The sequence below is a fragment of the Leucopleurus acutus genome, assembly GCF_964270905.1.
Source record: "Leucopleurus acutus genome assembly, chromosome: 14".
In the NCBI taxonomy this organism is placed as follows: domain Eukaryota; kingdom Metazoa; phylum Chordata; class Mammalia; order Artiodactyla; family Delphinidae; genus Leucopleurus; species Leucopleurus acutus.
The window spans coordinates 59,404,498-59,428,242 of NC_139156.1; the positions used below are offsets into that span (position 1 = coordinate 59,404,498).

Genomic DNA, 23,745 nt, shown 5'->3' on the forward strand with positions numbered 1-23,745 from the left:
TAAAAATTACCAATAATTCTACCACTCAAAGATAATGATTGTTAATTTTATTATAGTTGCTTGGTTCCAGTATTCTTTTTAGAGCGTAAGGTAGACAGTCAATCCCATATATATATTACTTTGTAGTCTGCATTTTTCACCTGACAGTTTACATTAAATCTTTGCCCTATAATTTATCCTTTTGTAGCAGCCAAAAGGATGGCTATAAAATGTGAATCTGATCATGTTATCTGATTCTCTGCTTACTCTCTACTTCATCTGTTTTTATGTTCCCTTTTACATTCTGATGGAAGAAAAGTTACACCTTTTTTTCTTTTTGCGGTACGCGGGCCTCTCACTGTTGTAGCCTCTCCCATTGCGGAACACAGGCTCCGGACGTGCAGGCTCAGCGGCCATGGCTCACGGGCCCAGCCGCTCCGCAGCATGTGGGATCTTCCCAGACCGAGGCACGAACCCATGTTCCCTGCATCGGCAGGCGGACTCTCAACCACTGCGCCACCGGGGAAGCCCCTAGGTGATTTTCTTAGTTCTCTCATTCAATTCACTACTATTCTGTTTCACTGGGTCCAGTTTACATATAGTAGTTATGTCCAGTTATCTACTCAGATATTTCAAATGCTATTCATGTCTAAGATTTTAAACTGAATTTTCATATCTGTCTTTTCTTAAATTAAAATCTCTACCTGCTTTGTTTTAAAACCTCCAATAATTTTAATGGATGCTATCTTATCCCTTAACTCTTTGAGTATTTAGAAAGTTTAATAAACCTTATTGAGGAATAGTTTACATACAATAACATTTCAAGTATCTACAGCACAATGACATTTGACAAAGGTATTCACCCAAGTAACCACCATTGTTTTCCAGATGTAGAAGAACATTTCTGATACCCCAGAATGTTCCCTCATACTCCTGTGCAACTGAAGTTTCCTGTTCCCCATGTCATGAAACCATTGATCTGATTTATAGCACTATAAATTAGTTTTGTCTGTTACAGAACTTCATATAACCAGGATCATGCAGGATGTACTTTTTTGTGTTTTGCATTATATACATATATCAAATTATTACTCTGTATACCTAAAAGTAATGCAATGTTATATGTCAACTATATCTCAATTTTTAAAAAGAAAAAAGAAAAGGAGAAAAAAAGACATGAGATACATTGTGAGGATAAAATACACAAAACTTGATGACGGATTCAGTGAGAGAGGTGGAATGTTTTTCAGCAGAATGTTTTTGAGGTTCACCGATGTTGTTGCATGTGTTAGTATTCATTACATTACATTCACTACATAGTATTGCGTTGTAAGAATATGCCACGATTTGTTTATCCATTCTCTGTTGAGGGACATTTGCATTATTTACAATATTTTTTATTATGAGTAAATATATGAACATTCATGCACAAATCTTTTTCTGGACATATATTTTTATTTCTCTCAGATAAATACCTAGCAGTAGAATTACTGGTCTTATAATGAGTGGATGTTTAATGTTAAAATAAACTACTAAAACTGTATCACAGAATAAATGTACAGGTTAGCACTCCCACAAGAAATGTGTGAGCATTAAATATGCTCCACATCCTGGCTAATACTAGGTATTGTCAGTCTTTTTAGTTTTAGCTATTTTAGTGAGTGTGTATCATGACCGTTTTAAATTTGCATTTCCTTGATGATAATGATATTGAGCATCTTTCTATATGCTACTTGGCCATTCATATGTTTTCTTTTACAGAGTGTCCAAGCTTTTTGCTCATTTGTTTTCAACTGGTCTATTTATCTCCTTCATATGGAGTTTTAAGTTTTGGATGCAAGACCTTTGTCAGATATATGTATTGCAAATATTCTCTCCCAGTCTGTGGCTTGTTCTTTCATTTTCTTGATAGTGTATTTGGGAGCACAAAAGATTTTAATTTTGATGGAGTCAAATTTATCCATTTTTTTAGGCTTGTGCTTTTGTTGTGTCATATCTATGAATTCATTGCCTAATCCAGAGTCTTGCAGGTTTTCTCATACGTTTTCTTCTAAAAGAATGACGGGGGCTTCCCTGGTGGCGCAATGGTTAGGAATCCGCCTGCCAATGCAGGGGACACGGGTTCGAGCCCTGGTTTGGGAAGATCCCACATGCTGCAGAGCAGCTAGGCCCCTGCACCACAACTACTGAGCCTGCGCTCTAGAGCCCGCGCGCCTAGAGCCGGTGCTCCGTGACGAGAGAGGCCACCGCAATGAGAGGCCCGCACACGGCAATGAAGAGTAGCCCCTGTTCACCGCAACTAAAAAAGAAAGCCCACGCGCAGCAACAAAGACCCAACACAGCCAAAAATAAATTAATTAATTAAAAAAAAATAGAATGACAGTTTTTGCACTTACATTTAAATTTATAATTAATTTGAGTAAGTTTTCTGTATGATGTAAGGTAAGGGTCTGAATTCATCCAATTTGCATATGGATATCCAATTGTCCCAGCAACATTTATTGGAAAAAATATCCTTTCCCTGTTGAATTGTCATCACTAAAAGTCAATTGACCATAAATATGAGTTTATTTCTAGATTCTCTATTCTGTGCCATTGAATTATAGGCCTATCCTTATGCCATTACCATACTGTTTTGATTACTGTACCATTAAGTTTGAAATGTGATAGAGTAAGTTCTCTGTCTTCTTTTATAAATTAATTAATTTACTTTATTATTTATTTTTGGCTGAGTTGGGTCTTTGTTGCTGTGTGCAGGGTTTCTCTAGTTGTGGCGAGCGGGGGCTACTCTTCATTGTGGTGCGCAGGCTTCTCATTGTGGTGGCTTCTCGTTTCAGAGCATGGGCTCTAGGCACGTGGGCTTCAGTAGTTGTGGCTCGCGGGCTCAGTAGTTGTGGCGCACGGGCTTAGTTGCTCTGTGGCATGTGGGATCTTCCCAGACCAGGGCTCGAGCCCGTGTCCCCTGCATTGGCAGGCGGATTCTTAACCACTGCACCACCAGGGAAGTCCATGTCTTCTTTTTCAAAATTGTTTTGACTAATCTGGGTCTTTTGCAATTCCATGTCAATATGGATCAGCTTATCAGTTTCTACAAAAAGCCTGATGGGATTTGAATAGGGAATGCATTGGATATATAGATCAATTTGGGGAGAAATGCCATCTCAGTATTTAGTCGTCCAATCCATGAACATGGAATGTCTCTTATTTGTTTATATTTCCTTCTTCTCAGCAATGTTTTAAATTTTTCAGTGTATAAGTCTTGTTCTCCTTTCATTAAGTTTATCCCTAACAATTTTTTGTTCTTTGTGAATTGAATTTAATTTTCACTTTTAGATTATACATTACTAATGTGTAGAAATACAATAGGTTTTAAAAATTTAGATACAATTCCCATACGATGAAATTCATCCTTTGAAAGTGTAAAATTTAGTGGTTTTAGTGTATTCCCAGTGGTTTGTAGCATATGCACAGTTGTGCAACCATCACAACTATCTAATTCTAGAACATTTTCACCCCAAAAGAAACCCTGGCTCCATTAGCCATCACTCTCCATTCCTCTCTCTGCCCAGCCCCTGCCCACTACTGATCTACTTTCTGTCTCTTTAGATTTGCTCCTCTGGATATTTCATATGTATGAAACCATGTAACATGTGGCCTTTTGTATCTGGCTTCTTTTACTTAGCATGTTTTCAAGGTTCATCCATAGTGTAGCATGTATTAGTATTTCTTTCCTTTTTATAGCTAAATAATATTACATTACATAAATATACCACATTTACAATTGATTTTTGTAAATTGATCTGATATACTGTGACCATCCTGAACTCATTTCTTAGTTCTAGTAGATGGAGTTGGGGTGGGGGCGGAGGGAAAGTTTTAGGATTTTCTACATCATGTCATCTGTGAATGAAGATAGTTTAACTTATTCCTTTCCACTGTGGATGGCTTTTACTTCCTTATTTTGGTCTATTGCACTGACTAGAACCTCCAATACAGCTGAATAAAGGTGGCAAGAATGGACATCTTTATCTTGTTCTGATCTGAAGAGGAAAATATTCAGTCTTTTCCCATTACATACACTATTAGCTTTAGGTGCCTTTTGTCAGGTTGATGAAGTTCCCTTTTATTTTCTAGTTTTGTGAGAGTTTTTATCATGAGTGGGTGTTGGATTTTATCATATGCTTTTTCAAAGTGTCTATTGAGATAATCATGTCAGTTTTTCACATTACTATCATGTATTAATTTAATTTTCTGATGTTGAACCAGCTGTGCATTCGTGGATAAATCCCACTCAGGGTAAATAATCCCTTTATGTTGCTAAATTAGGTTTGCTAATAATTTAAAGTTTTTTGTATAATTTCAAGAGGAATATTAATGTGCAGTTTTCTCTTCATGTGATGCCTTTGTCTGACTATGGTGTTATAGGATGGCCTCATAGGATGATTTAGGAACCATTCCCTCTTTTCTGAAAGATTGGTATTATTTCTTCTTTAAATATTTAAGCATATATAGAAATACAGTTGACGTTTTTATACTGACCTTGTATCTTGTGGCCTTGTTAAACTCATGTATTGGTGCTAAGCAGTTCTGTTTGTTCATTTTGTGAATTCCTGAGAATTTTTTACATACAGAATTCTTTTCTTCTGGTGTCTTTGTCTGGCTTTGGTATCAGGGTAATATTAGCTTCACTGAATGAGTTGGGAAGTGTCTCTTCCTCTATTTTCTGAAAGGGTTTATGAAAGATGGTTATTATTTATTCTTTGAATATTTGGTAGAATTTACCAGTAAAGCCATCTGTGCCTGGGCTTTTCTTTGTAGGAAGATTTTAAATTACTTATTTAATTTCTTTAATTAATATATATCTGTATGGATTATTAATGTCTTTTTGAGTCAGTTTGGTAATTGTGTCTTCCTAGAAATTTACCTGTTATATCTAAGTTATCTAATTTCTTGACATGAAGCTGCTTATTATATTTCCCTAGTCCTTTTACTTTCTGTAAGGTCAACAGTTATGTCCTCACTTTTATTTCTAATCTTGTTCATTTATGTCATCTTTTTTCTTGGTCAAAGTAGCTAAAGACTTATCAATTTTGTTGACTCTTCAAAGAACTTTGACTTTATTGAGTTTCTCTATTGTTTTTCTGTTTCTTGTTTCATTAATTTCTACTCTCATCTGTATTATTTTATTTCCTTCCTTCTGCTTCCTTTGGATTTAATTTGGTCTATTTTAGTTTCTTAAGGTGGAAGCTTATGTTATTGATTCAGTATGCTCCATTTTTCTGTAGGCACTTTTGTTCTGTTGAGGTATAATTGACATACAACATTATGTTAGTTTCATAACATAATGATTCAATATTTGTATATTTGGTGAATTGATCTCCATAGCACATCACCATACATAGTTACAGAAGTTTTTTCCTTATGATGAGAATTTTTAAGATCTTTTCTCTTAGCAACTCTCAAATATGTAATACAGTATTATTAACTATAGTCACCATGCTGTACATTACATCCCCATGATTTATTTATTTTATAACTGGAAGTTTGTACCTTTTGACATGCTTCACCCATTTCACCCAACCCCGCAACCCCACCTCCGTCATCACCAATCTGTTCCGTGTCTATAAGCTTGATTTCTTTTTCTATAGGTATTTAAAGCTGTAAGTTTCCCTCTAAGCACCACTTTAGTTATGTCTTATAAATTTTGATATTCTGCTTTTCCATTTTCATTCAATTGAAAATATTTTCTAACTTCCCTTGTAGATTGTTCTTTAACCCATCAGTTATTTAAAAGAACAGTGTTTAATTTTCAAATACTTGGGGATATCCCAAATTTATATCCATTGTTGATTTCTAACTTAATTCCAACATGGTTGGAGAACATACCTAGTACAATTTCAATCCTTTTAGATTTATGAAACTTGTTTTTTGTATGCTTGAAGATTATATATTCTGCTGTCATTGGATAGAATCAATTAGGTCAAGTTGGTTGATAGCACCGTTCAAGTCTTCAATATCCTTGCTGGTCTTCTGTTTAGTTGTTCTATCAAGTATTGAGAGTGGGGTATTGAAGTCTCCAGCTACAACTGTTATGTTTCCCATTTCTCTTTTAAATTCTGTAGTTTGCTTCATATGCTTTAAGGCTTCGTTGTTAGATGTGTATACATTTATAACTACTTTATTTTCCTAAAGAATTGGCCTTTTTATCATTATGGAGATGTCCTTTTGTTTCTAGTAGTATTTTATGTCTTAAAGTTTACTTTGTGTTCAAATTCAAGCAGTTTTTAATGGCTGCCTTGGCTCTTAATTTCTGTGCCGTCGCATCTCCTTTGCATTTGTGTGCTGACTCATAGTCAGCCATTTGTGTGTGCATAGTTTGGGCCCTCTCTGGTCTCTCCTGCATGGATATGTGGAGAGTTTATTAGGGCCTCCTACGACTTATTTCCCAGACCTCCTTAATAAATTTCTGGATAGTCTGCCAATCCATTTTTTGCCCTAGCTAGTATTGAAACCTCAGACTATCTGAGCCATTGTTTTTCCTTGTTCATATGCTACCGAATGTGCTACTGTTGTTGACAATGCTATTGAACTTAGAGTTCATCCAAGTTCCATTCCAAATCTATTGAGCCCTCTCTGGTGGTGAAGCTGCTAGTTTTCATAGTTTGTCCCTTTAAAGTTGAACAGACTCTTATTGTTCCTAACTCAAAGTTCTATTGATTTTCATGAATAACTGCTACTCCATTTGCTGTGTACCTTTAGTCAATTTTCAGAATCCTGAAATGATTGCTTTAGACAATTATATCCAGTTTATTGTTGCTTTTGGGGAAGATTTGTCAAGCTACTCACTCTGCCACACTATTTAGAAGTCCCATCTCATAATTTTCTTTTATTATATTGTCTTTGTCAGGTTTTGGCATCAATATTATGCTGACCCATAAAGTGAATTGAAAATGCTCCTGTTTTGGGGAAAAGTTTGTGTGACTGTTATTTCTTCCACAAATGTATGTTCTTCCACCTAAGCCTAGAGCTTTCTCTGTGAGAGTTGCTTGATTTAGTTTAAAAGTTTTACAACTATTCAGATTTTTGAGGAATTTGTCCATTTCATCTGAGTTATGGAATTTATTGGCATAAAATTATATATATTATTCTGTTAATATTCTTTTAATGTCTGTAGAATTTGTAGTGACATCTCTTTCATTCCTGATATTTGTAATTTGCATTTTATTGCTTTTCCTTGACTAGTATCACTAGAGGGCTTATTAATTATTAATCTTTCCAAAGAATCAACTCTTGGACTTGTTCATTTTCTCTTTTATTTACCTATTTTCTATTTGATTAATTATGCTTTTAATTCTTTCATTCTACTTTGGATTTAATTTACTCTTCTTTCCTAGCATCTTAAGGTAGAAACTTAGGTTACTCATTTTAAAGCTCTCTTCTTTTTCTAAAATAGGTATTTAAAGGTATAAATGTCTTTATAAGAACTACTTTAGCTGCATCCGTAAATTTGAATTTTTTTTTTTTTTTTTGCGGTACACGGGCCTCTCACTGTTGTGGCCTCTCCCATTGCAGAGCACAGGCTCTGGACACGCAGGCTCAGCGGCCATGGCTCACGGACGCAGCCGCTCCGTGGCATGTGGGATCTTCCCGGACTGGGGCACAAACCCGTGTCCCCTGCATCAGCAGGCGGACTCTCAACCACTGCGCCACCAGGGAAGCCCAGATTTAATCTTTTGAACAATACTGATATATTTTATGGCCCACCATACAGTCTGTCCTTGTCAACGTTCCATATGTTCTTGAGAAGGATATGTACTCTGCATTTGTTCAGTATAGCATAAGATCTTTTATGTTTTTACTGATTTTCTAATTGTTTTATTAATAACTAAAATCTCTAACAATAATTGTGGATTCACCTAGTCCTCTCTTTAGTTTCATCAGTGTTTCTTCATACATTTTGAACTCACTTAGATGCTTACTTATTTAGAATTGTTACATCTTCCTGGTATACGTTGTTATGGACTGAATTGTGTCCTCCTCAAATTCATATGCTGAAGCCCTAATCTGCAACATGATTCTATTTGGAGATAAAGCCTTTAAGTCGGAAATTAAGGTAAAATGAGGTCATAAGGGTGGAGCACTAATCTGATAGGATTAGTGTTCCTGTAAGAAGAGGAAGAGACACCAGAGATCTCTCTACCTGTGCCTGTGCCCAGGAGAAAGGTCATGTGAGGAGACAGTAAGCCAGGAAGAGCGGCCTCAATCTGTCGATGGACACTTACGTTGCTTCCATGTCCTGGCTATTGTAAATAGTGCTGCAATGAACATTGTAGTACATGTCTCTATTTGAATTATGGTTTGCTCAGGGTATATGCCTGGTAGTGGGATTGCTGGGTCATATGGTAATTCTATTTTTAGTTTTTTTAAGGAACCTCCATACTGTTCTCCATAGTGGCTGTATCAGTTTACATTCCCACCAACACTGCAAGAGGGTTCCCTTTTCTCCACACCCTCTCCAGCATTTAATTGTTTATAGATTTTTTGATGACGGCCATTCTGACTGGTGTGAGGTGATACCTCGTTGTGGTTTTGATTTGCATTTCTCTAATGATTAGTGATGTTCAGCATCCTTTCATGTGTTTGTTGGCAATCTGTATATCTTCTTTGGAGAAATGTCTATTTAGGTCTTCTGCCCATTTTTTAATTGGGTTGTTTGTTTTTTTGATATTGAGCTGCATGAGCTGCTTGTAAATTTTGGAGATTAATCCTTCGTCAGTTGCTTCATTTGCAAATAGTTTCTGCCATTCTGAGAGTTGTCTTTTGGTCTTGTTTATGGTTTCCTTGCTATGCAAAAGCTTTTAAGTTTCATTAGGTCCCACTTGTTTATTTTTGTTTTTATTTCCATTTCTCTAGGAGTTGGGTCAAAAAGGATCTTTCTGTGATGTATGTTATAGAGTGTTCTGCCCAAGTTTTCCTCTAAGAGTTTTATAGTGTCTGGCCTTACATTTAGGTCTTTAATCCATTTTGAGTTTATTTTTGTGTATGGTGTTAGGGAGTGTTCTAATTTCATTCTTTTACATGTAGCTGTACAGTTTTCCCAGCACCACTTATTCAAGAGGCTGTCTTTTCTCCATTGTATACTCTTGCCTCCTTTATCAAAAATAAGGTGACCATATGTGCGTGGGTTTATCTCTGGGCTTTCTATCCTGTTCCATTGATCTATATTTCTGTATTTGTGCCAGTACCATACTGTCTTGATTACTGTAGCTTTGTAGTATAGTCTGAAGTCAGGAAGCCTGATTCCTCCAGCTCCGTTTTTCTTTCTCAAGATTGCTTTGGCTATTCGGGGTCTTTTGTGTTTCCATACAAATTGTGAAAGTTTTTGTTCTACTTCTGTGAAAAATGCCATTGGTAGTTTGATAGGGATTGCATTGAATCTGTAGATTGCTTTGGGTAGTATAGTCATTTTCACAGTGTTGATTCTTCCAATCCAAGAACATGGTATATTTCTCCATCTGTTTACATCATCTTTGATTTCTTTCATCAGTGTTTTATAGTTTTCTGAGTACAAGTCTTTTGCCTCCTTAGGTATGTTTATTCCTAGGTATCTTATTCTTTTTGTTGCAATGGTAAATGGGATTGTTTCCTTAGTTTCTCTTGCTGATTTTTCGTCATTAGTGTATAGGAATGCAAGCATTTTTTCTTAAAGTTTTTTTTTTTGGCTGCATGGCATATAGGATCTTAGTTCCCTGACCAGGGGTCGAACCCGTGCCTCCTGCAGTAGAAGTGTGGAGCGTTAACCACTGGACTGCCAGGGATGTCCCCAAACTGCCTTTTTTTTTTTTTGGCTGCGCTGGGTCTTCATTGCTGCGTGCAGGCTTTTCTCTAGTTGTGGCGAGCGGGGGCTACTCTTCCTTGTGGTGTGCGGTCTTCTTGTTGCGGTGGCTTCTTTTGTTGCAGAGCATGGGCTCTAGGTGCACAGGCTTCAGTAGTTTCAGCACGCGGGCTCAGTAGTTATGGGTAGCAGCTCTAGAGCGCAGGCTCAGTAGTTGTGGCACATGGGCTTAGTTGCTCCACAGCATGTGGGATCTTCCCAGACCAGGGCTCGAACCTATGTCCCCTGCATTGACAGGAGGATTCTTAACCACTGTGCCACCAGGGAAGCCCCCAAACTGCCTTTTTATCTGTAAAAAATATTCCTCTTTCCTAGTAATCAACTCTGTGTCTTGAAGTTTATTTTGTCTCATATTAATATAAGCCTATTGTGTGCACAGTATAACTTTCTCTGTCCTTTTAATTTCAATCTGTGTCTTTATATTTAGAGTTCGTCTCTTCCATATAGTATATAGTTGAGTCTTGTTTTTTTTTTTAATCCATTCTGTGTTTTATCCATTTTTTATCCATTCCATTTTTTTTGTTTTAATTATTGACATGGTTGGGTTGTAGTCTACCATCTTGCTGTTTCTTTTCCATTTGTCCCTTTTTTTGCAGGGGGGGGGAGCCTTTCTTGTTCTTTTCCTTTCCTGTCTTATTCTAGGTTAATCAAATATTTGTTAGTATTCCATTTTATTTCCCCTATTGGCATCTTAGCTTATTCTTCTTATAATTTTTTAATGCTTGCTCTAGGGCTAATAATGTGCATTCTTAACCTATCAAAGTCTAGTTAGTCAATATTTTACCACTTCACACCTCCCTCTTCATACTTCCCACTTGTCTTGATACGTGACACTTCACAAATGTAATAATCGTATAACAGTATAATTCCATTTATATTCACCCATCCTTTGAGCTATGTTTGTCTCAGCTTTTACTTCTACAAATATAAACTCCATCTTGCACATGTTTTGCTTTATTCAGTTATCCTTTAGAGAAATCACTAAAAAATATAGACTTTGTATTTACCCACCTATTTAGTTTCTGGTGTTCTTTATCTCCCTGTGTCCTAAAGATTCCAACTGCTTCATCTGCCCTGAACTCTGATCTCTGTTACTCAGCAAAATGGGACCACTGTGCTTTGTTTGGACTCTATCTTACAATTCCATAGTCAGAAAATTATTCCCAGGCAGGGAGCCAGGGTAAACAGGGGCCTGCCTACCTTATGAGTTTCTTTTCTCTTAGGGATTATCGATATGGGCTGCCTGTTAACCAATGCCTCAAGAGACAGTCAACATGGAGTTTCAGAGCCAAAACAGAATAAGGAAGGCATCAACCTGGGAAGGCAGCCTGTTATAAGATATTGGAACCTAAGCACAGTAATGACGGCGTCTGTGTAGGAAGACAGCCTGTTGTATGATAGGAGCCTAAGAGAGGTAAAGAGAACATCTAAGCAGTTTTTCTGACCCTGAGCAGTGTGAGAGGGGTGTTCTAATTACTTTGGCAGTGTACCAGATTACTCCAAAACTGAATGGCTCAAAATAGCAATAATTATGTATTATCTTTGCAGGTTTACATGTGTCTGGAATTTACATAGCTCACAGCAGGAATGGTTTGTCTCTTCTCCACAGCATCTGGGATATCAGTTGAAAAGCTCAAAGGCTTAGAGCTGAAAGCATCTGAGTGTTCATTCACTCAAATATCTAGCAATTGATGCTGGCTTTCAGCTGGGGGCTTCAGTTTCTCTCTATATGGGCTTTTCCATGTGGTTTGAACTTCCTCACAACATAGTGGCTGAATTCCAAGGTCAAGCATCCAGAGAGAGAGAAACAGAAAGAGGCAGGCAGAAGCTGTGTTGCTTTCTAACCTAAAAAATCATGCAGCATCACTTTCACTGCATTCTACTGATTAAGGCAGTTAAATAGTCCATTCAGGTTCAAAGGGAAAGAACATAGAGCCTATCTCTTCAGTGGAGGAATATCAGTATCTTGTAATAAGGGCATGTCAGATGGATGTATATTGGCATGACTTTTGAAAATATAATCTGCCACGGTGGGTGTTTGCATGGGGAGCAGGTTGTTGCAGGGTGATGGAGCACAAGTGAGATGAGGAGGATGTCCTTGCGGGAGAGCAGCCAGCTTATAATGTTGGAACAACAATGGAGAAGAAAGTTACCATGTGGGGAGTCGGCAGCCCCACACAGGGTGATAGCCCAAGCAGCCTGAGGAAGGTGCCTATTCGGAGGCAAGGACAACATTGGGTGTCTGACTCTGAGTGGGATGAGGAGATCATTCATTGGGTGTGAGAATGCAAGGGTCAGTGACTCAGCACAGGGTGTTGAAACATATGTGGAGTGAGAAGAGCATTTGCAGAGGTTAAGAGGCAGTGGATTAGTGGGGAACTGGTTATGTTCAGGGGGACTAATCAAATAAGTAAATATATTAAGAATAACGGAAGCCACGTTTATCACTGTCAGAGAAAGAAGTTACAAATTAGAAAAGGAAAAAACTAGAATGAACCTTGTCATTTCACAGTGGGATAGGAGGAGTACTTATATTCCCTAGTTCTGTCCACTGGGAGGGTTTGGGAATAAGTGACACCTAAAAAGCAATGAGCACGCTTAGCACCCAAATCTTTGTTTCTAAACATGGCATAAAAGGAACCAGGGCTTCTTAAAGAATTGGCTGATTCCAGGGTTGGGGCAAAGAAAGTACAAAATAAGCCTGGATATCTTGTGCCAGAAAGTAAGGAAATATTTAAAGAAGGATGGGAACATGTCAAAATGGCACAGAAGCAGCTTGCAGGGAATTCTGTGGGCCAAATCTGGGACAATTGGAACTTCAAGATAAATAATGATGTATTATATATTATAACTAACAGAACAAAATAGGAATCCTTGAGTCTACACTGATGTAAATCATAAATTGAAAGTCTGAGGAGGAACAGGATAGTAGGTACATAATTTCAATGTACCGCCCCGTAAAATACTTTTTTTTAATATCTTTATTGGAGTATAATTGCTTTACAATGGTGTTTTAGTTTCTGCTTTATAACAAAGTGAATCAGCTATACGTATACATATATCCCCAATAAAATACTTTCAAATGCAAAGGAAAATCACCTTAATTAAGTGATCAAAGTGAACAACATTAATAATGGGACAAATGGAATTATGTGCCACCTAATAGAATGCAATGAGAAAAACAAGCTCATTTCTGTCGTATCATAGACTCAAGAACTGTTCCAGATTGAGGGAGACTAAAGAGACTTGACAATGTGATATAAACTTTTGCTATAAAGGATATCATTGGGACAACTAGTGAAACTTTAATGGGATCTATGGATTAGGTGGTAGCAATATATCAGTGTTAATTTCCTGAATTTGATTCTTGCCCTCTAGTAATGTAGTGTGTCCTTGCCACAACTACTGAGCCCTCATGCCACAACTACTGAAGGCTGCACGCCTAGAGGCCGTGCTCCACAACAGAAGCCACTGCAATGAGAAGCCCGCGCACCACAACAACGAGTAGCCCCCACTCACTGCAACTAGAGAAAGCTCGCGCACAGCAACGAAGACCCAACACAGCCAAAATGTAAATAAATAAAAAATAAGTTAAAATAAATTTAAAAATAAAGACAAAGAACTCCTACTAATATGAAAATGATAAATAAAATAATAAATGAGTATGAAAATATTAATAGGCAATTCACAGACTACAAATATGTGCAACATCATGTATGAACTTTTCAAACAGTTCTAGGCAAAAGAAGCCAGATATAAAAAATACATACTGTAGGATTCCATTTATATGAAGGGCAAGAACAAGTAAACCTGATGATAGAGGTCAGAACAGTAGTTATCTTTGGGGTTGGGAGAGGGCATCTAGGAGCCTTGTGGGATGCTGATTGTCTATATCTTGATCTGTATACTGTTTTCACACATACACACATACACACACACACACACACATGCACACCCAATATGTAAGTTATGCAGTTTTCTGTAAGGTGTGCAACTTTTCTTTTCTAATCAACCCCATTGCATCAGATACCTTTAAATAAAAAAAACTAAAACTCTGGCAAAGATGAAAAAGTTTGATAATTCACTGTTTTGGTCAAGAGTGTAAGAAAATAGGCCCTTTCATATGTTCCTGGTGAGATTGCAGATTGTCATAACTTTTACAGAGGTCAATTTGGTAACAACTTTCAAAATTACAAAAGCATGTATCTTTTGAGCAGCATTCAACCTCTAGAAACTTATCCTCAGATATGTTCATATATATGTAAAATAATATATGTACAGAGTCATAAATGCAGTACTTTTTTGTAATAGCAATGGCTATGCAGCCATCAAAGAACAGTTAATTTTTTAATAATATATATATTTGAATATACTATAATATACTATAATGTAATATATTCTTCAAAATATATTGATAGTGTTAAGTGGAAAAACAAATAGCCCTGGATAGAGTGTATGATGACAAGCTTTATGTAAAAATTAAAATGTACAAAGTTAGCAAAGGAATCAATTAAATTTGTAAATAGAGAATCCCTGTCTGGTTCCTTGCTGTAACTGAAACAGCTTTAGTGTTTTGCCATTTAAACTGATATTTAACTGACAAATAGTCATTATCAAGTTTCAAGGGTTTCCTTCCCTATCTAATTGAAAATTTTTATAAGGAATGGTTTTTGAATTTTATCAAGTATCTTTTTAACATCTATTGGCTTGATCATATTTTTTCCTTTAATTCACTGATGTTAAACATATTAATACATTTATAGATATTGACCCATCTTTGTATTCCTAGAATAAACCTTATTTGATTATTTAAAAAAAAATCAATCTGAAGTAGATAAAACTAAAATAGAATAGAACTGGGTTAGATATTTTTATGATTGTTGACTATAAAACTTTAAATAATAGATATAATTAGAATAAAAAAGGAAAGTCTTCCTTCACATCATTATAATAACTTTGTTAATTTTTTTAAGACTTTTTTTTTTTTTAATGTGGACCATTTTTAAAGTCTTTATTGAACTTCTTACAACACTGTCTCTGTTTTATGTTTTGGTTTTTTGGCCCCGAGGCATGTGGGATCCTAGTTCCCTGACCAGGGATCGAACCCACACCCCCTACATTGGAAGGCGAAGTCTCAACCACTGGACCACCAGGGAAGTCCCCAACTTTGTTAATTTTAAAACAATATTTTAAAAGAAATAAACCTAAGAATATAAACGCCAGCATGATTATAAATATATTTGGCAAAGTAGTAGGCCATTAGTTAAATTGGGGGGAAAACTGTATTCCTATATACCAGTGATAACTCAAAAACACCTAAGTTCAAAAGCAAGGAAAATGTATAATTAAATACTAAGTTCAATTTTAATATCAGTTGTATCTTACAACAAGAGATTTACTCAAAATAAATAATGAAATGATAAAGCGGATTAAATTAAAGGAAGATCTAAGTAAACTATATTTCTAGGTAGAATACTAAGTTCAGTTAAGGTACAAAATGACTGAAATGTGTTTATAAAGCGATTAGTACAGAGCCTAGCACCTATTAAATATTCAATAAATTTTAGTTCTCCCTGCACCTAATTTAATATAATGTTGTAATACAATATCAATTAAATCCCTCATGAATATTTTATAAAATTTCATACAAGGGAAAATAAAATTTATCTGAAAGAGCAAAGAGGACACAAATACTAAATAATACATGTTTTTTAATGAACACTAATAGATTTTCCAAGATTTTTAAAATATCATGAAAACCCTAAGATATTAAGTCAAATGTAGAAAAATTGTTCAAACAAAGTAGGTTCAACAGTAAAAGAACTTAATTATCCTCACACCAGATACTATTTTAAAAGTCTGGTGAGTTAAAAAGTTAAACACGCAAAATTCTATTAAAAAGCTATGAAGAAGAATATTATAATATTCCATCTTTCTAAAGATAAAATCCTGACTAGCAAAGAAATTAAGGTCAAAAGTAAAATGGTTATATTTGAATTTTTTTAAAAAAATCTGTTACACAATAAATACCAAAAGGAAAGAAGGGAAATGGGAAACATTTGTATGACATTCATAACTTATAAAGAGATACTAATTAAAATATAGAGATAACTGATTGAAATATATAGTCAGTACACTAAAACCTCAAAATAAGTCATCAAATTAATTAAATCATTACGTAAGGATAAAATTTAAATTCTTTACCATGGCCTACAATGCCTTACAAGATCTAGTGCTGCCTACCTCTCCAGTCTCATTAGCGCTTTCTCCCCTGGTACACCATCCTTCAACCACCCTGACCTTTTTCCAGTTCCAAGAACATACCAAACACTTTCCCTTGGAAACATGAAGATCTCTTCCTCCTTAGGGCCTTTGCAGATGCTGCTGGTTACCTGCTGGAAGCTCTTTTCCTCATTCTTCACGTGGTTAACTCTTCAGTCTTCAAGTCTCAGATCTACCCTACATGATACCCTACCTAAAGTGAATCCCCCTTATAGTGTTCTATTTCAGCTCCCTGTTGTCTTCCTTAGAGTACTTATGACCTTTTGTAGTTATTCATTTGCTTTTGTCAATCTCCCTCATTAGACTATTGAATCATGTAAATCTCATTCACCCCATATTCCCAAATACAGTGTCTGACAACAAATGCGTTCAATAAATATTTGTTGAATAAATAAAAACTGAAAACCCAAGTATCAGATAATAATGAAATTACTAAATTATGATATAATATATTAAAACAAGGAAATGCTATATAACTATTCAAATTGACAAGTATGGAAGTAGTAAAAGAAAATGTCTATATGAAATAATGGTGAATGAAGAAGCAGATCAGGATGCACATATATCATACAACTATGTAAGGCAACTATATATACATCCAACTTAAAATGACTAGAAAATAACTCATAGTGACAAAAAGGTTGTAACAATTAGCAGGCTTTTTGTAAAGAAAGCAGGTTGCTAACAATAATATTGTATAAAGTCAGTATTGTGGAAGAGTGCTTACAAAATAACAGTAAGTGAGAAAACAGAGCATAGTATTGTATGTACACCATGACTATAGCTAGGCCAAATTAAATATAGATTGAAAGAGGATACAGAAATAAAAATACCTATTGCATCAAGGTGAGAAACATGCATAAAATTTGTTTTTCAAATTTTCTTTTAAGGTTGTTGGTCTTTTAAAAATAATACTTATAATGGCAGATAGTCATGAATGAATAAATAAATAAATCTCATCATCTCAACACCCAATTAATAAAGGAGTAACATTTTAGGTAAATATCTTTAGTCTTTTTTTCTAGTATATATAAGCAAAAATATCTGTAAAATAAAATTAGAACTACACTATACATTTATTTATTTATTTATTTATTTTTTGTGGTAAGCGGGCCTCTCACTGTTGTGGCCTCTCCCGTTGCAGAGCACAGGCTCCGGCCGCGCAGGCTCAGCGGCCATGGCTCACGGGCCTAGCCGCTCCAGGGCATGTGGGATCTTCCCAGACCGGGGCACGAACCCGTGTCCCCTGCCTCGGCAGGCGGACTCTCAACCACTGCGCCACCAGGGAAGCCCTATACATTTATTTTTAACGTGCTTTTTCTCATTTAGTAATATAAACATTTTCCCAGTCTATATGGCTTGGTAATAAACTTTCAAAAACATTTTAAACAACAAGGTAATATTAGTAGTGGAGAGACACACTAGTGGACTGAGCACAGCAGAAGGAGTAGATCCACAGCTCAGATCCATACCAACGTGCAAGTGTTTAAGCCAAACACTAAGCATCTCTAAGGATCAACTACTACATCCATAAAACAGAGCAATACTGAAAGAGGGTGAAGCTGATGCTTCTTTACAGCTATTTTAAAGAGTAAATAAACAATGTAGGAGGGACTTCCCTGGTGGTCCAGTGGTTAAGACTTCGGGCTTCCACTGCAGGGGGCACAGGTTCGATCCCTGGTTAGGGAACTAAGGTCCCGCACGCCGCGCGGCACGGCCAAATAAAATAAAATAAAGTTAAAAATAAACACTGTAGGAGAGGGAAGGCATGAAATATACTGACCAAACTGACAAATGCTAACTCCCAGAACAGTCTCCCAAGCAATCCATCAGACCAATAACATAAAACTCACACCATATCCCCAGGAGAAGTCCGAGCTGCCTTCAGTAGAGATCCCTGTGCCTGTATAACTTGGAAAAGCAGACCTTGAATTCCCAGTGTCAGCTGATGTAAAAGGTGATTCTTGTGTGATGTCAGACTCACTAAATGCACAATTTGGAAGGAGAAGAGAAAACAGAAAAATTCTTATATTTCCTCAAGTTTCTGCAGCATTAACTACTCAGCAATCTATTAGGTGATAAGCATGTGTAGAAATATATCCACAGAGGTAAAAATAAATGAAGGACTTGAAATGTAAGCATCATAGTAAAATCGGATCTAATTCCTACAGAATTGATGGCAGCCATTCTAAATAATTCTAGTCTTAGTTTACAATGAATACTTTAACATTCCACTTATAATATCTACCCTTGAGAACTAAAGACATTTCAGAAACGTCTAGGAATTCACATAGAATAGTATGTGAACTTGTATGGCACTTTTAGTTTACCAAGCACTTTCACAGATATTAACCCCATTTTATCCTCACAACAACCTGGTGATGCAGAACTCAACCCCTTTTTTAAGACAAAGAATCTGAGATTTAGTACTAGGTGTTGAAACTAGGTTTTATGACTGTAATTATTCTATGATACCACATTGCTTCTCAGAACCCTCTGTGAAGTTACCGTATCCTCTATTTCTTAAAATAATAACTGCAGCTAATATTTACTCAGCATTTACTGTATTTTATCTCATTTATATTCAGAACACCCTTTAAGAGATACTATTACCAGGTAAGTAACTTGCCCACTATTATTCAGCTAATAGATGACAAAACCAGGATTAAAAATCAGATCTGTTTGGGTTCCTCCTGAGTCTCTGTTTTTAACTACTTCATAATACTGCTTTTCAAAGGTTATAAAAATAAGTGTGTTTCCATTAGTTGTTCCAGAATGAAAGTTGAATGGTATTGAAAAAGTGTGATAAAAATTCTTGTTTTCTTTCATTAGTACAAGGCTTGATACCAATCCTAAGGCAAAAAAACAAAACTTTTGCCATTATCAAGTGCAATAAGCAAACAAGTACAATTTTTGTTATTACCTTTGGGAACTTATGTCGTTTTCATGGCTGTCATTGGTAGAGGAAATTGCATCCAGCTGCTCTGGAAGGGGATGATGATTAAGAGGATGTTTTGTTATTCCTTTCCTGTGAAAGAGAAAAACAAAGTTATATTTCCTGTAAAGAAAAAATATATACTTTTCAGTAACTTGATCTACAAGTTCGTCACCTACTTCTTGCTGTTCTGGAACTGCACTGTACAATACAGTAGCCATTAATCACTAGCAGTTAAAATGTGGTCAGTTGGAAATGAGATGCACTTTAAGTGTAAAACACATAGGATTTCGAAGTCTTAGTACAACAAGAATGTACAATGTATCATTAATTATTTTATCTTGATTACATGTTAAAATGATAATATTCTGGATATATTTGGGTTAAACAAAATATATTCTTAAAATTAATTTCACTGCAAATTGAAAATATAATAAGGTATAACCACACACCTATTAGAACAGCTAAGATAAAATATGGTGATAACACTAAACGCAGATAAGGATATGGAGAAACTGGATTTCTCATACATTGCTGGTAGGAATGTAAAATGGTGCAGCCACTCTGGAATAATTTCAGTTTCTTATAAAACTAAACACATGTGTTTATCATGAGACCTAGCCATTGCACTCTTGGGCATTGATCCCAGAGAAATGAAAATTTATGTTCACACAAAAATCTGTACACAAACGTTCACAGCAGCTTTATTTATAATTGAAAAAGGTTGGAACAACTGAAATGTTCTTTGACAGCTGAATAGTTAAACTTTGGTATATCTACACAATGGAATATGATTTAGCATAAAAAAGGAGTGAACTGATACATGCAACAACTTGGATGGATTTCAAGGGCATCATACTTTGTGAAAAAAGCCAATCTCAAAAGGTTACATATACTATATGATTCCATTTATATTACATTCACAAATGACAAAACTATAGAGGTGGAGAAAAGATTAGTGGTTCCAGGGTGTGAAGAAAGGAATGGATGTGACTGTAAAGGCATATATAAGGATGTTTCCTGGTGGTGATGGAACAGCTCTGTATCTCTATTGTATTGGTAGTTACATATATCAATAAATGAGACCAAATTGCATAGAACTATATATACATATATACAAAGGAGTGGATATAAAAACTGATGAAAACTGAATAAGGTTTATAGTCTAGTTAACAGTACTGTACCAATGTCAGTTTCCTGGCTTTGAAATTATATGATAGTTACGTAAATTGTCATCATTGGGGGAATCTGGGTGAAGGGTTCATGGGACTTTGTACTATTTTTGTAACTTCCTGTGAGTCCATAATTATTTCAAAATAAAAAGGTAAAAAAGTTAATTTCACCTGTTTCTACTATTTTTTTAATGTGACTACCTGAAAAATTTAAATTATATATGTGTTTTGTATTATATTTCTATAGGACAGTACTGTTCTAGAGAGTTCAACATGTGCATTAGAATAAACTATGGGGTCAATTATTATATGTTCCAGTCCTAATCATCCACAATAGACTTTCCTTCCCCACAAAATTCTGTAGTCAAATAACATGATAGGTTAAACAAAGTTACACAGGTTTCTTTACAAGAGGTCTTCCCAGGGCTTTTAATATGCAAATGTATATTATAAATCTAATACTCTTGTTTCACAGGAAAGGAAAGTGAGGCACAGAGGGATTAAGTAACCTGCTTAAGGTCATATGGCTAGTAAGTAATGGAGCCAGGATTCAAATCCAAGTAGTTTGTTTGAGGCTTCTCAGAGCAAATGAATAGTTTGAGATTTTAGTAAATTGTACCATTTTTGTATATAAAGACCTAGTCAGCAGAGCTTGTACTTTAAACTATTTCTCAAATGGTGGGCATGGATTTGTGTAGAGCTATTTGTACTTCTCTCATTCAATGATTTTACAACCAAAAGCTTGTCTTTGAGACAGTGGCGGGGATCAGAAATGTGGATTCCAGCTATGAAATAGAAACTTAAAACATATTTTAGTCTGTCAGAGAAATTTGGTTATCAAGTGACAATTAGATAATACCAAAGAAATATTAAATTTGATCATAGCTTTGTGGTTACATACGAAAATGTGTATAATTTTTAGAAATGCATATTGAAGTATATGGGGTGAAATGATAGTGTCTGGGGTTTTCCTTCCTTATTTCACAGATGACAGAGAGGCTGAAAAAAATATATAGATGAAAGATGAAGCAAATATATTAAAATTTTGATAACTGTTTAATGTAGGTGATGGGTAGGTCATTATATTATTCACTATACATTTATGCTTGAGATTTACCATTTTTAAAATGTTAAGCTGTATATTTTATCCCAACCTCTTTTCAGTATCTATAATTTGGAACTATTAGGGAGAAAACTAAAATTACTTCTTCAAAGCAAATTATCATTATAACACCTAAAGTAAAAATTACTTTTAATATACTGTTAGTTAGGGCTTCCCTGGTGGCGCAGTAGTTGAGAGTCCGCCTGCCGATGCAGGGGACACGGGTTCGTGCCCCGGTCAGGGAAGATCCCACATGCCGCGAAGCGGCTGGGCCCGTGAGCCATGGCCGCTGAGCCTGCGTGTCCGGAGCCTGTGCTCCGCAACAGGAGAGGCCACAACAGTGAGAGGCCCGTGTATTGAGAAAAAAAAAAAAAAAAAATATATATATATATATATATATATATATACACTGTTATTTAGATGCATATAATCTTCATTATCATCATTATTCACATTATTCTGACACTTCTAGAGAATCATCTTTTGGGAGAGTTATCTTTAGGGAGTATCAAGTCAACAATAGAGAACAAGTAACATAACCATACTGGGTCAATAATTCTGGCCTAATAAGTGCTATCAACAATTTTTTCCATAAATGATATTTTTTTCACTCTCAGAATGGTCAGAATTAATTATAAAAGCAGATTTTTGCATAAGCCCTGTTCCCTTTATTGGTAAATGACTTTCTTCTTCCTATTTGCTAAAAAAGCCTATTAACTGAACTGCTTCTGTGTCCTATCCTTTTAGTAGATAATAAGCTTCTGAAAGGCAAGGAAAGATCATAGACTGATTTTGTTTGTATGGCTATTGTACCAAGCAAAGATGGGAAGGGACAAGGAAATTACCATTTACCGAGGACCTACTATGTGTCAAGCCCTATGCCATCACTTTAGATATGCTTTTAGATAAGGTCTTATTCCTATATTACAGAAATGAAGGCTCAAAGATTTAGTAATTTGCCTAAAATTAACAAGGCTACAGAAGAGTCTAAACAGAAACCCAGATGTGACTGAAGATACCATGCCTGTTAATTGCCCTGTATAGTTAATATTTAATTAATAAATGTATGGTTGCTAAAATTACATAGTTTAGTGGAGGAAAAATATTGGTATTTGGGGTTGAAAAACCCAAGCTCAAAACCTATTGGTTATATAATCTTAAGATGTGTAGCTTTCTGATATTTTCATCTGCTGAAAAACTAAAGATAATCATACCCATCTTACAGAGTTGTTAAGAGAATCAAAATGTGAAAATCTTTTTGAAAGTGTAAAGCATTAATAAATGAATGACATTATCATTACTTCCTACATTATAACACTTCACTAGGGGTGGGAGGTGGGTCTTCAAGCGGGAAATATTTGCTGTCTAAAGTCTCAAAAGCAAAACTGATCCTTAAGGATTCTGACACTAAATTGCAGAGGTGCAGAGGCAGTATGTGTAATGGTTATGACCACAAACTTCAAAAACAGATTGACAACAGGTTCGTACTTCAGCTCCACCACCACCCTCTAGCTGTGTGATCTTTGGCATGCTACAGTCTTTAAGTCTGGGATCTTTATCTGTAGAAAGGGCAAAATAATAGTTCCTATCTGGTCTCCTTACTGACACGATTAAGTGAGCTAATGCATGCATGTAAGCAGCTTTGCACTGTGCTTGGCACTAGACGTATTCAACTTCATTGTAGCACTCAGCTATTAATAGCTTCACGAGTTGTCAATGGTCATTGACACTGGGGCACGAAGCACTGCGGAAACTACAAAATGCCTTAGGAAACCCAGTCCCCGAGCTCAAGAAGTGCAACCCAAGAGGGCCAAGTCCTGGGACAGCACAGGTAACACGCCCTTAGCTGGAGATGGAGGTAGAAGGGGCAACGTCCGGCAAGGCTGGGAGGAGAGAATTCCGAAGAAAATTTTCTTTCCCTCGCCCTGGGAAAGGAAAAAGGAGCAAGGGACTGGTCAGGGAGGGTCCGCAAAGCGCCTGCGGCCCGCCTCGGTCTGGGCCGGGCGGGGGTGGCTGAGCAGTCCACTCACAGCTCCAAGTTCTGTGGCACCGCCTTCCGAGTGTATCTGGAGATCATCCTCCTCTTCCTCCTCAGCCGCGGCCGGGGCGGGCAAGCCAGGTTGGGGGCCTCTGGCGGGGCCCTCCCGCCGGCTCCGGTTCGGCTCCCTCCCGCCACCTTCCGGCCCCGTCACGCCCCGTCTCTTAGACTCCGGGCCGTCACTCCCACAGGATCCCCACCTCCCTAGTCTTCCGCCCTCCTTGCTTCCCCGTGGAGCCGGAAGTGACGAAGGCACACGGACACCCACCTAATGCTCTCGCCGACGCGCAACAGGGGCGACGCCCGGGGTTCCGAGGCTGAGCCGGTTTCTGACTTTCAGAG

At 36.5% G+C, this 23,745-nt stretch overlaps 1 protein-coding gene across 2 annotated transcripts in view; it reads right to left on the reverse strand.

Moving 5' to 3' along the window:
- FAM149B1 (family with sequence similarity 149 member B1) overlaps positions 1-23,532 on the reverse strand; it is a 57,136-nt gene extending 33,604 nt beyond the window's left edge. For both annotated transcript variants that reach the window (XM_082854032.1, XM_082854033.1), the window contains exons 1-3: positions 23,396-23,532; positions 19,080-19,184; positions 18,010-18,139 (exon numbers count right to left, since the gene is read on the reverse strand). In XM_082854032.1, the coding sequence (XP_082710158.1) occupies positions 18,010-18,139; positions 19,080-19,184; positions 23,396-23,442 (282 nt within the window). In that variant the 5' untranslated portion in view covers positions 23,443-23,532. The remainder of the gene's footprint in view (positions 1-18,009; positions 18,140-19,079; positions 19,185-23,395) is intronic.
- Positions 23,533-23,745: the final 213 nt, after the last annotated feature.